Below are 13,058 nucleotides of genomic sequence, written 5' to 3' on the forward strand. Positions count from 1 at the left end.
AAGAGTACGATTCTGTGGCTAAGACTAAATTCTGCCACCACAGAGGAACTTAGGCTCTGTCTATGAGAGACCTGGACTGATTTCTATTTGCCTCAATATGCCAGACAGGAAAGGGTGTAGATTTCCAGATTAACAGGTGCCCCCCCGTCAGTGCCCACTGCCTTCCCTTGTCGGGTCACGCAGTTACTGGTAATAAACCCAAATATTAAAATAAATACAACGCAGAGCCTGCATCTCCATCAGTTTCCCTGGCAACCAGATTTACTGCCTAGGCAGCCATCCACGACAGTATCATAAACGGAAGGATTCCAAGACGCAGGGCTAAATATAGCCGTGTTGGAAGGAATTAGCCTCCATTGTTCAAACAAGATCTGATGCGAATGGACGTGGTGGAACTGGGCCCTGAGCAGGGTTTTGCCTTCACTTCTGCAGATTAAACACATTAAAACCAGAGACTGAATCGCTGTACAGGTAACCAAGAGGGGGCTGATGCCCAGCCGGCTGCTGTTCGCACCTGGGCTGTGTCACAGAAGCACCAGGAACACATATAGCTGAGCGGGGATAGAATGTAACTGAAGAGGCTCCATGTGCTTTCTAAGGCACTGCCTCCAACCATGCATACAAGAGACTAGCAGAGCTGTACAATGCAGAATGGAACCAGCAGGCATGTGGCTTTTACAGCTGGTAGGTTTCAGGGACCAAGAAAAATCTGTTCTGCTTCTGAGACTTTAGTCAAGCCAAGCCTCTGGAGAAAAGTGTTTTTGCCACAGTGTGGAAATGCAGCTCCCTCTGGGGAGGAACGTGTAGCCACACTCTATAACAGCTCAGGACAGGAAGGAAAGAATTCTCGGTCCCAGGGAAAAGGCAGAGCGGGGAGAGAATTTAGGGAGGTAGAACATAATTCCCCCTGGTGGAGTTTGCCCAGGACACTGGCTCCAACACCCCAGTTCTAGCAGACAGCAAGTGACTCACTCAGGAACTTTAATGACCAGGTCAGGACACTGGCTCTGTTTCATCTGAAGGAGGCACCACCTCCAGCGCAGTGTCCCCTGCCACCCACCCCTCTCCCAGCAGGGAGGGAGGGGGGCACATGCTCAATGGAGAGGATCGAAAACACCTGGGCCCCATCTTGGCAATAGCTGCAGCTCGCTGTGCTAACTGAGTATTACTGAGCTGTGCACCTGCCTAGTGATGCAGGCTCCACGGCAGCCAATGAACTTCCCCTCTGGATACCCCATGCCCAAGCCCCACCATCCCAAACTAGTCCCCTCCTTACCGGACAGTTTAGACTTAAGCCCTTCATGATCAATTGGCTGGCTGGACAGAGAGTAGATTTTAATCTCAGCAACGGGCACAGAGACGTCCTTCACGTTACTGTGGAGTCCAAGCACCAGAGCTCCTTCGCTGGGGTGCTGCATGACCTGGGCAGGGGAGACACCACATGGCATGTACTCCCAGCGGGCCCCGCAGGAGGCTACTGAGACTACCGAGCCCATCACCCACACCGAGACTGTGGCCCCACATGGGCCAAGCTGACACAAGACTGAGACAGCTCAGCTGGTCTAGGTGTCTCTGGCTAGGTCCCACCCCTGAGCCCAGCCTAGGGACACAGCACTCTGCCTCTGCCTGAGCTAAAGAGGGGAGAGGTTACATGTAATCACTTCTTCCCCATGGCCGTTCCTGGGGCCTCCCTCCTCCTCCTCACCTCAGCCATGTTGATGAGCCCAACAGCCAGAGTCTTGTAGCCCAGGATGGTCCGGTTTTTGTATCTTTTCCTTCTCTGTAGCATGATCTGCAGTTTGTTGGCATCTCGCTTCAGGAAGTGGGGGTACTGCAAGGGCAAGTGACAGTCAAGGGAGCAGCAACAACAGTGGGCCGCATGAGAGCCCGGTATGTTTGGGTGCCAGGTGGCCCGGTGCAAGGGTGTTTGGGGCAGAGATCTGTCTGGGGGCTCCCATGGGGGTACTCAGGAAGGCTGCTAAAAACCCCATGTCCAGCCCTGCTAGGGAGAGACTCTCCCAACACGCATCACAGGCTGATGGTGAGTGCGGGCACACTGCTGAAGACCGGCCTAGCGGACACTTGCTCGCCCAGGCTGGCAGGGAGCGGGGAGGAAGCGCGGTGCCCTGCTTACAGCGGACGTGCAGAGGGTGGTCAATACATGCCACGGCTTCCACTGGAGGGAGACCTGTCAGGTCATGCGGAGCCTCTGAGGCTCAGGAGAAGGCTTATTGGCCAAGCTACGATGATGATCACATCTCACGTTTCCAGGGGTTCAGAGGAGAGCTCTAGTGCTCAGGGAGGCATCCCCCCATCCTATCCCTCTTCCATGGACAGCACTGGGTAGCAAAGCCTCGCGCATCTTCCTCCCAGGCACCAAATAGCAGCTCCCACCTTAGGCACAGTGCTTGGTCTGATCAGTAAAAGCAGGCGGCCAGGCTACATGGGGTGGTGCTCAGAGCTAGTATGACAAAGCCATGGAAGTGGGATCTAAGATCCCGTCCACACCTGTTTGGTGATCAGCCCCCTGGTGGGATCCAGCTTGCCTGGAGAGCAGCAGCCAAGGCTCAACAAGACCATAAGGGGCACACATTTACAATTCTCAGAGCTCGTAACTGCTCGTCCCGGGAAGCAGGGATTTATGCAGCACAGCGGACAGTCAGGCACAGAGGGTGAGCTGTTCTGTCCGGGGGCAGGGTGGCTGCAGCTCCACTGGCAGGAGAAAGAGGATGGGAAAATCTCACGCCACTACCTGCATGAGTAACAACGTGAGCAGAAGTGTCTTCTCTGGAAACAACCTGTGCTAGGTTTGCAGATGGCAACCAGCATTGCGCAGGGAGACCAAGCACAGAGGGAGGGGCAATAACGTTCTGCCCTCCTGTCGTGTCTTCCTCCAGGAATCCAAGTGCTCTGCGAACTTTAATCCTCCTCTCTCTTTGGGAGGCAGGTAAATTATATCCCTTACATGTGGCAAAATTGCAGCACTGAAAGATGACGTTTTCAAAAGCACTAAAGTGATTAAGGAGCCTAAATCCCACTGAGTCCGATTTGGGCTCCTAAATCACTTTTGAAAATGGGTCTTTAGAACTGCATTTTTAGAAGTGCCAGTGATTTTACCCTTGAGCCAAGGACAAACTGAGGGAATAGCAGAGCTGGGACTAGAACCCACGACTCCTGGATTTCAGTCCCTGCTCTGCCCATTAGCTCACATTCCCTTCCAAAAACCAAGAACAGAACCCAGGAGTCCTGCTTGACAGTTCCCTACCTTCCCATGCCTCCCACTGATTATACCTTCTTCCTGAAAGAAACCAAGTTAATTTCAAGAAGTGTCTGGAAGCCAACTGTTGAAAGAGGCAGTGTTCTGGCTGGCTATTCTGAGCATACCGCAGCTTCCAAAAGCCACTACACAAGAGAGGCTTTAAGGAAGGGATCAGACAGGTCATGAACACCTTGAAATAATCCAGGAAGACAAATGTGTTATGCTCAATGTCTGAGCACAATACACAGCTCCAGGATACGCAGTCCAGGGCAGTACTTTGCATTCACTGGCCAATGAGGTGTGGCAAAAGCTTCATTGCCATTTTGAGCCTGTATTTAAAAAAACAAAGGGAGGATACCGTGTCCCTCATGAGAAATAACAAGGCTCTTTCTATGCCACTCTTTTGGCTGAGTGCAGGGAAGAAGGGGACATTCAGAACTGCTCCAAGGACCTGTCCCAGGCCAGGACTGGCTGCAAACACTTTCAATTGCTAAAAGAGATGGAAACTGCCAAAGGATGTCGTTGCAACAGTTTAATTAATCAATTCTTATTACTGCCCACTGTGCATTTTCCTGCAGGATTAAAATCATTTGGAAATCCTCTTATGCTGTATTATCAGCAACATTTGGGTGTTTTTAAAGAGGGCAAAAAACTGGGGACGTGGGGGAAGCTAGTCCGCTTTGTGCATATCACTCTGCTTAGGAAGTTATAGTAGGCTGGTCAGTTTCACTCTGTGATCAGTGACACTGGCTCATATACTCTAGGGATGCTGGTTGGTTCCCCACATGAAAGGGGAAAGGTCACATCTCAAAAAGATACAAAGCATTTCAGGAAAACACAAGAGTCCCATGGTACAAGGCTGACTTTTGGGGCCTGAACTATCACACAGTCGCTTCTCTGCTGCCAAGATCTTACAAGGGTGGAGGGAGTTGTCAAAGGGGTCAAGCAGCAGGGACGAAACATGGCACGCTGCGTGGAGAGTGCAGCTGTAAGCCACTGATTTTGGGATTGCTGCCTCATTCAATCTAGGTACTTGTACGGTCCCAGCACTGGAGTATCTTCACCCTCCATCATTAATGGCATGACAGGGTTGCTTACAGTACCACGGGAATGGGCTCAATGACCCAGGAAGTCCAGTCCAATCCTGCATTCCTAAGAATGCTCCCATTTTACAGGTGGGGAAACTGAGGTAGAGAGATGGTAAAGGACTTGCCCAAGGTCACACTGGGAATATAATTTCGGTCTCCCACCCAGCTGTTAGACTGGATTTAAGGCAGAGGGCAGGCAGGGGGAATGTCAAACAGGAGATGATGGTATTGTCATTGCTTGGAGCTTTCAAGGAAACCTGGTGTTATTAAGTGCAACTGTGCCTGTTCAGCTTGCCACCTCCAAGAGCTTTGTAGCCCTGTGGGCATTAAGGACTCTGGAAGGCCCCTCCAGCCAAGAGCAGAGGCTGTCTGAGCTGCTGAGGGACTCCAATTGTAATTCAAAGTTTCTCTCTATGGCTATGTCTACACTACCGCAGTAAGTCGACCTATGCTATGCAACTCCAGCTACATGAATAACGTAGTTGGAGTCAATGTACCTTAGGTCGAGTTACCGCGAGGTCTACACCACAGGGAGTCGACAGGAGAAACTCTCCCTTCGACTTACCTTACTCTTCTTGTCGGAGGTGGGGGGCGGTGTAGAGTACAGGGGTCGACTGGAGAGCAATCTGCAGTCAATTTGGTGGGTCTTTACTAGACCCGCTAAATTGACCGCTGGTGGATCGATCTCAGAGCGTGGATCCCGGCTGTAGTGTAGACCTGCCCTTGGGTATATTGGAAGAGACATAATCTTAAGCTGGTGCCACATGGGAGTTTCCACCTGTCAAGGAAAAGGCCTCTCCAGTTCAGAGCCCCCCACAGCTGCACGCACTCACCTGTAGCGAGAAGGTCAGCTGAAGCTCTGTCTCTACAAGTCCGCTGACCGGCAGGACAATCTCATTGGATCTCAGGATCCTCTTTGAGCCCTGTAACCAACACAGAGCAGACAGTGTGACATGCGTTCAGGATCAGGACAGGCAGAGAATAGTGCCCAAATCAGCACCAGCAGGGCAACCTGGCCCAGCACTGCCCCCACATCAACCTGTGCCAACCCCACCCTGGAGGGCCCAGCTACATGGAGAGAAGGTATCACAGCCTCCTGTTCAAGCTGATCCTTGGCCACAGCTGTGAAGGGGGCTTGGGGGAGAGGACGGGATTGAAATCCACCCTTCATCTGTCCCAGAGGCCAGCTCTCCAATGCACTGCCTGGCAGATCTCCAAAGGGAGCGCCAACACCACACCTGCACGCGCCCTGTAAGAAGCGGGCACTCCCCTGCTGCTGTTTCACTTTCAGCACCATTTTAAATCCCCCGGTTACGGAGCTCTGGATCCGGCAGCAGGCAGAGCGCTCCTGGAGACAGACCCAGACATAAGAAGAGCTTGTGCTGTGGGAATAACACTGGCATTTTCCAAGCGCCTGTCATCCGAGATCTCCTAGCACTTACCCCGCCCTCTGCCCCCACAGCATCTGGGCACCTCACAATCTTTACTGGGAGGTAGGGAAGGATTATCTCTGCTGTCCAAATGGGGAACTGAGGCACAGAGGCCCGAGGTCACACAAGCAGTCTGTTGGAGCAGGGAATTGAGTTTAGGTCTCCCAGTCCCATGCTGGCACCCCAACCACTGGAGCAGCCCTTCTCCTCCAGTCTCAAAGCTGCTTAGAGACATGAAGGCTCTGGGGATTCTCCCCGTTCCCAGCAGAGGGGAAGTCACAGACTAAGTGGCAGAGCCAGGAATAATACCCAGCATCCCCTGCTCCAGCCACTTCTCCCAGAGCACAGACCCATTGGGTGGCAGAGCCTCGCCTTCAAAGCCCCTGGCATCTTGTTACTATGCCCACAGGAATCCTGACTCCAATTGCTTCCTGCTCTTACCACAGACAGTGGAAGACTTTGGGTACATGTGGCATGTCCCGCTCTGGGAGCTGATCCACACAAAAAATAGACTCTTATCCCTACCAGAGAAAGACCGCATGAGAGCCAATGGCTGAAAGCTGAAGCCAGAAAAATTCAAACTGAAACAAGGCACAAAGATTTAACAGTGCAGGTGATTAACCATTGGCACAGACTGCCAAGGGAAGTGTGTGTGTGTGGGGGGGGATTCCCCATCTCTCAGTGTCTCCAAATCCAGCCTGGCTGCCTTTCGTCAAACACTCGCGTCTCGCCCCAGCGCAGGGGGAATGGGTGACGTTCTTTGGCCTGGGCCATCCAGGAGGTCAGACCAGATGATTAGGGCCCTACCAAATTCATGGCCATGAAAAATGCACTACAGACCGTGAAATCTGGTCTCTCCCCACGAAATCTGGTCTTTTGTGTGCTTTTACCCTATACTATACAGATTTCACAGGGGAGACCAGCGTTTCTCAAATTGGGGGTCCTGACATAAAAGGGAGTTGCAGGGCGTTGGCAAGGTTATTTTAGAGGGGTTGCGGTACTGCCACCCCTTACAGCCTTCAGAGCTGGGTGGCAGGAGAGCAGCTCTGAAGGCAGTGTCCCACCAGCAGCAGCGCAGAAGTAAGGGTGGCAATACGATACCAGGCCACCCTTACTTCTGCGCTGCTCCTGATGGCAGCTCTGCCTTCAGAGCTGGGCTTCTGGCCAACAGCTGCCGCTCTCCAGCTGCCCAGCTCTGAAGGCAGCACCCCGCCAGCAGCAGCGCAGAAGTCAGGGTAGCAGTACCGCAAACATCCCTACAATAATCTTGTGACACCCCACCCCGCACAATTCCTTTTTGGGTCAGGATTCCTACAATTACAACACCATGAAATTTCAGATTTAAATAGCTGAAATCATGAAATTTAAAATTTTCAAAATCCTATGACCGTGCAATTGACCAAAATGGACTGTGAATTTGGTAGAGCCCTATAGATGATCTAATGGGCCTTTCCGGCCTTCCCATCCCTGAATCCCTTATTAGCTTACATGGTTACTGCTTTAGCTTTAGTGTTAGAGGCCTGTGCTTTTGTTGCAGAGGGTTACAGGATCTATCCCTGCTGATGACCTGTGGTGGGAATCAGGCCAATGCTGCCTAAAATGAGAAACAAAAGGAGCACCCAGACTCATTGGACCCATGGCCAGTCTAGCCCAGACCCCCACTGCTGAGAGTGGCCAGCACCAGGTGCTGCAAAGACAGACACACAAACCCTGCAGCAGGCATGCAGTGCCAACCAAATCTGAGATGGTGCTTGTGAACTTAGCAGAGGGGCCCGTAGGTGGGGCCCTCCAACTGCTTTCTAGATGTTCAAGGCCTCGCTCATCAAAGAAAGTCCTGAGCGGAAACCCGCGATGCACCTCGCATCTCACCAGGCACCCGCACATTTGGCAGCCTTGTCACACCTCAGCTGACACCCTTAGACAGAGAGGAAGGTGCACTGAGTTGCAAACCCGGAGACCATGAGTTTGAGGCTTGCCGCTTCCATGGACTGCTGTTAATATTTCTGCAGGGTGCCTATACTGCTATCTGGGAACAGAAGCCAGGTCTCTAATAGGACAGATCTTGTCCCACTGAGCCACATGATTTTCAGAGTGAATATGCCAGGTGCGTGCTCTTGGCTTTGCTGTCAGGAACCACCGCTCAAGCCATCAGACCCCACACGTCACCCAAAGCGCTTCCTCACTGAGGGCAGGCAGGATTTGCATCAAATTCACACAACCATTTTCAAGCTGAGGTTTACGCTTTTATGCTAATTAGCTCATTAAATAATTTGCATGTGTGTCCTACAAGAGAATTGCCCTGGACTTGGCAGTGATGCAAGTGCCTGAGGTCAGAGTTCCTCTGAAAGTTCTTCCTTGGCTCTCCAAGGCAGTGGTGTTGTGGGGGAAGTGCCACTCAACCCCTGGCACTTGCAATCAAACGCTGGCTACTTCCCTCCCTCCCCCGACCTGCTGTGATCCACACTGGTAAATGGCTGCTGCGTGTTGCAGAGGTGGCTGCATCTCAGCAGGGACAGAGCGAGCTATATATAGTTCCTAAAGCACTTTGAAATTCTTCTGCATGAAAACCTAATAAACCCAAGTTATTAACAGTGAGAAACATGATAGGGAAACAGCAGGAAGCAGACAGCAGTAAAAGGACATGCTCTCTTGGTAACAGCTCTCCTTAGACTGGACACAAAATACTGGTTCAAAACCCCCTAGCACTGGTTGGTAAGGACTTTCGGTGAGGTTTGGAGGTGGGGCGGGGCGCGTTGCCATGACATGGTATCATTTGTACAGTCTATGGAAACCCCAGAGGGGAAGGGTTAAAACCCCCAGCAGTCAGTCAGTAATAAAAGCATGTCATCTCAGCTGTAACTAATTCACACTGGGATAAATTTTTAATTAAATGCATAGGGCTTTCTGGTAGGAGTGAGGATGAAGAAGGTCATCCCCCCCTCTCCTGTGATTAGACAGATGAGCTCTTGGCCTGACATATTTATTTTCCTCTTTGCCTTACACAGGAAGTGTGGACTGAATGGACTGAAGAGTTGCCTGGTCCAACCGGAGCTGCTGGAAAAGCCCCCAATGCAATGCTGGTTTGTCCCTTACTGCAGGCTCTTTGGCTGGTCACTGCTGTCTTTAGGTCTCTCTCCAAATCACTGCTAGGCTGCTGGAGGAAAGACTAGTTCTTTTTTCAGTCATACTAGTTACACCTGCTAAATTAGCCCCAGCTGCCCCCAGCAATGCAGCATGGCTTCCACTTTGATTATGATTAGTAATCCTGTTTATTGCTGTAGTGCCGAAGGGTCAGCCCAGAACGGGGCACCACTGTGCTAGGCCCTGTATAGAGTAGATGGTCCCTGCCCTGAAGAGCTGACAATCGAAACAGACCAAATGCAGGGTGAAAGGATGTAACACACAAGCAGAGTGAACTATGTAGTGGCAGTGAAGGGACACTGAAGGGAAGGGGGCCCGCGGCAGATGTGGAGTGGCGTAGTGGTGAAGATACTGTAAAGGAGGGAGAGAGTTGGAGCAAATCTCTAAGGCTTTGGCCCATCTCATGGGATGTTTCTTAGGAGAGACTATTCCCCAGCCTAGCAGATCTGACCATTAGGAAGCTTATTGCTCCTAGGAAGAGGCCACAGAACTGGGATCAGCAACTCCATTTCCAGTCCTGGCTCTCCCCCAGACTTTGTTCTGCTATCTCTGTGCATCGGTGGGAGGCAGGGGATGGTATTCCTGGGGCAGGCTAAGAGAGTTAATGTTTGCAAAGAATTTGGAAGATGAAGAAACAGAAAAAAATGTATTTGCGCTTACCTGAAAATTCCCTTTTACTGAGCAACAAGGTCCCCAGATCCATTACAATGGGTACTTCCATCTGCTTGAAGAACCAGGCCTGACAGTCACTGGCAGCAGGGGAATGCCTCACTAGTGAAGTCCCCTGCAGCCAAGAACTTTCACAGCCAGGATCATTCAGACCTAGTTTCCTAAATTACAGACTGTGGTAAATATACTTTGTGGGAAAAGCACAATTTCTCCTATTTCAAAGCATGGGAAATTTCAATGACGACAAATCCAAATCCTTGGATGTCAATTTCCATCTCTAGCCTGGATGATTCGTCTCCTGGGTGGGCTGGATATGTGGACCTTATTACTTGAAGAAAGGAACTTCACAGGTAAGCAAGGATACATGTTCTTATACTTCTTCATGCTAAGGCTACAATGGACTTTCCAGGCACCAGATTTGCTACACTGGGATTTTCAGAGCAGCGTGCCCCCAGAGCAGGAAGCAGGATCATCCTAAACAGACATCCAAAACAAGGTAGATTATATCTCCTCCATCTTCCCCAGGGCACTAAGGCATGGAGAAGACTTCTCGCACTGGCTAAAATGCAGAAGTCGGTGAACTTACATATTGATGGCCATGTGGCTGTCCAGCCAGTCTCAATACAGGAGACATCGCTACTCTGCTGTCTGACCGTCTGCGCTCCTATGGACTGGATTTGGATGCTTACCCGAAGGAGGACTATTTCTTGAATTTACGTAGGGAACGAAATGACTTCTGTACATTAAAAGAACATACAGGGTCTCGTTAGAGAAAGCTCCCAACTTCAAACAGCAGGAGGCCTGCTCTACTGGACAGGAAGTATGACGACACCTCCACAGGGGTTCAGTCTGGGTAGTGCTGTCAGGAGTAGAATGAGGATCCAAAGGTCGTGCCCTACGACCTTGCAGGTTGGAATAAAGCTGATGCCCTAAGGAAGCATTTAATATTGGGATCTGCACAAAACGTCCTTTGCTTGAACATGCTGAGAACATTACACTGCAGAGACTTGACCTTTTTGCTTGGACACGCTGATACATTTGCAGTAACGCCCTCAGGGAGGTTCTCAAGGTTACATTTCACCAGGTTAGCATGGCAGTTAAACCAGGGACTTTGCACCCAGCCAGCAGAATACACTCTGTTTGCTGAGCTCTCCTTTGGGGTGCATGGGGACAATGATCACCTCAGCCTGTATTCCTTTAAATCTGACTGGTCACGGATGCGGGGCTGGTCTTGCAATAGCAGACCTCCTCTGTGAGCTAAAGACAAGGTGACAATCCTACACTCAGTTATCAGGTCTGAACGCCATTGCCTCTTCAGCCAGAAAGGCATAAAACGTATCACCGCTTCTATCTCCTCACTAGCTTTTGTACTGCCCTGGGGAGCAGTGCCATAGGTAGGAAAACAAAGCAGGGACCTCACCCAGTTTTGCAAGATGTCATTTACCACCTTACATTCCAATACAGAGAGGCTACAGGGCACTTTATTTACAGTTTCCAGATGCAAGGCAGTTGATCACCAGCCCACCAAACTGGTTTACAACTAGGAGATATTTCTGGGTGTCGGAGTTACTCTGCTAATCCGACTTCTGCTGCGGAAGTCTTGGTGTTCATCTCCCCCTTGGTGGGCAACGTACATAGAGATAGCCAACTTTGCTCTGCCCAGGACAGGAGAGTTTCTCTCTGGGGAAGGGCTGATGGGGTTTCCATACACACTAGGAAAAACACAATCACACACGCTGACTGTCGTGACCAGAACAGGTCTGTTATCCATGGAAGCTCCGAGACCTCAATGAATCACTCTGGTCCAGCTGGTGGATGTGGTACTCTCATTCTGGTTCCCATTCCCTGAACTGAATGAAGAAGATCCCTTAAAAAAAATCTGATTCTCTGCGTTCTCCAGCTGTGGGGGTGGGGGATAGAATATACACTTGGAGCTAGATCTCTGCCAATGGATGTGACAGGGCAAGATGTGGAGGGGATACCCAGAATTACTACATAGGACTCATAGGAAGTCAGGATCACTGAAGCATGCCTGTCTGGGAGATCAGAATTCTCCATAGGCTCCAATAAGAATTGGATAATTTCTCTGGCACACCACTTGTTTTCCTTTATGGCCATCATCATCTTCTGAGAGGAGTCCTCATACCTGCTAGTATTGGTCCCAAGCCCTAGCTTATGATCGACTTTCCAGGCACCATGTGTCTGTGTTTGTCCTGAAGCCAAGCTACTCCAGGAACCATACCACTCATGTGTTTGCTTCAGCTTTCTCTCTGTACAGAACCCGATCAGAAAAGTTGTCCAGGAACAGATTAAGTGAATTTCCTTCTTCCCTAAAGACAGTTTTACTGCTGCCATGATCCTGGAGAGGGACCCTGGGAGCACATGTCAGAGCAAAGGGAAAAGACTGCCATCCATCTGCAAAACAAGAGAATTGTCTGGGGATGGGAAAATGGGAATGCTCTGAAGTCAAGCCTCCTTCAGGAACGTATTTAGTTATTTCAGACAAGGCCCTGCTCTGCTCGTTTGGGGTTTCCCTCAGCAGAGCTCAGCAGCAGGGAGGGGTCAGGATTGCCACTGGGGAGGCAGAGAAAACTGGAGGGGATGCTGCAGCCAGTGACTCTCAGGCTGGGTCTGCCCCGAGCTGAAGCAGGCTGGCATATCCACTGGAATGGCTCTGCAGACCTTAGCATGTAAAAGAATGCACCATATGTGCTTTTTAAGGCCATCCTGAACAATTCCTCTTCCCTACTGGCATTTACAACCCCTGCCAGCTGCACTGTGTGTCTCCCTTTTCCTCCAGTCGGTTCTTCTGATTTTCACAAAATCAAAGGGTGCTGTCCATGGATGCCTAGAACACTCCCTGGAATTTTGGAATCTATTGGACTTAGCATTCAAAAGCTATCGCAATGCAGGCCAACAGAGAAGTGTTATTGATTTGGGCATAAGACCTCACTGGGCTTGGCCAATAAAGCTGCAGATACAGTTTTTAGTTCGGCTGTAGTTCTACAGGCTTTGCACCCAAAGATTTCAGAGCACTTTGCAAAGGCTGGCAGTCAGGAGCCCCCTGGACAGATGGGGAAGGTAAGGCAAAAAAAAGGTGAGATAAATGACCTGCTGAAGGCCTCAGAGAGCAGGATCTGAAGTGGGAACAGAACCCAGAATGTCCAGTTCTTATAGCTGCAGGCTACTTTCAGAGGTGAACCCAGCATGAGTCAGAACAGTCCAAGCTGCACAAGCCTGGCAAGAGCCTAAAACCACAGCTACAGGAGGTGAGACTTTGCCCCACTTTCTTAGACTAAAATGTTAACTCTGGGCCCTAATGACAGCAACACCAACGTTAGAAGCGGGAAAGTTCGATTTTGAAGATCTGGACAATATATTGTGAATGGATTCTCATTCTGATGGCTCAAGTGTGCAGAGTGTAATGTGTGGTGGAAATTCTGAGGGCATCCCTTTCCCCCCCGGGTAATT

General features: G+C 50.6%; 1 protein-coding gene and 1 long non-coding RNA gene across 7 annotated transcripts in view; one reads left to right on the forward strand and one right to left on the reverse strand.

Moving 5' to 3' along the window:
• PACS1 (phosphofurin acidic cluster sorting protein 1) overlaps positions 1 to 13,058 on the reverse strand; it is a 99,814-nt gene that overhangs the window by 33,263 nt on the left and 53,493 nt on the right. For all 5 annotated transcript variants that reach the window (XM_043550425.1, XM_037905256.2, XM_037905255.2 and 2 more), the window contains exons 3-5: positions 5,181 to 5,270; positions 1,706 to 1,831; positions 1,277 to 1,421 (exon numbers count right to left, since the gene is read on the reverse strand). In XM_043550425.1, the coding sequence (XP_043406360.1) occupies positions 1,277 to 1,421; positions 1,706 to 1,831; positions 5,181 to 5,270 (361 nt within the window). The remainder of the gene's footprint in view (positions 1 to 1,276; positions 1,422 to 1,705; positions 1,832 to 5,180; positions 5,271 to 13,058) is intronic.
• LOC119566835 overlaps positions 1 to 13,058 on the forward strand; it is a 50,689-nt gene that overhangs the window by 15,583 nt on the left and 22,048 nt on the right. For both annotated transcript variants that reach the window (XR_006292005.1, XR_006292004.1), the window contains exon 3: positions 8,783 to 8,857. This is a non-coding gene — a long non-coding RNA (uncharacterized LOC119566835). The remainder of the gene's footprint in view (positions 1 to 8,782; positions 8,858 to 13,058) is intronic.

This window comes from Chelonia mydas, chromosome 7 (genome assembly GCF_015237465.2).
Source record: "Chelonia mydas isolate rCheMyd1 chromosome 7, rCheMyd1.pri.v2, whole genome shotgun sequence".
NCBI lineage: Eukaryota > Metazoa > Chordata > Testudines > Cheloniidae > Chelonia > Chelonia mydas.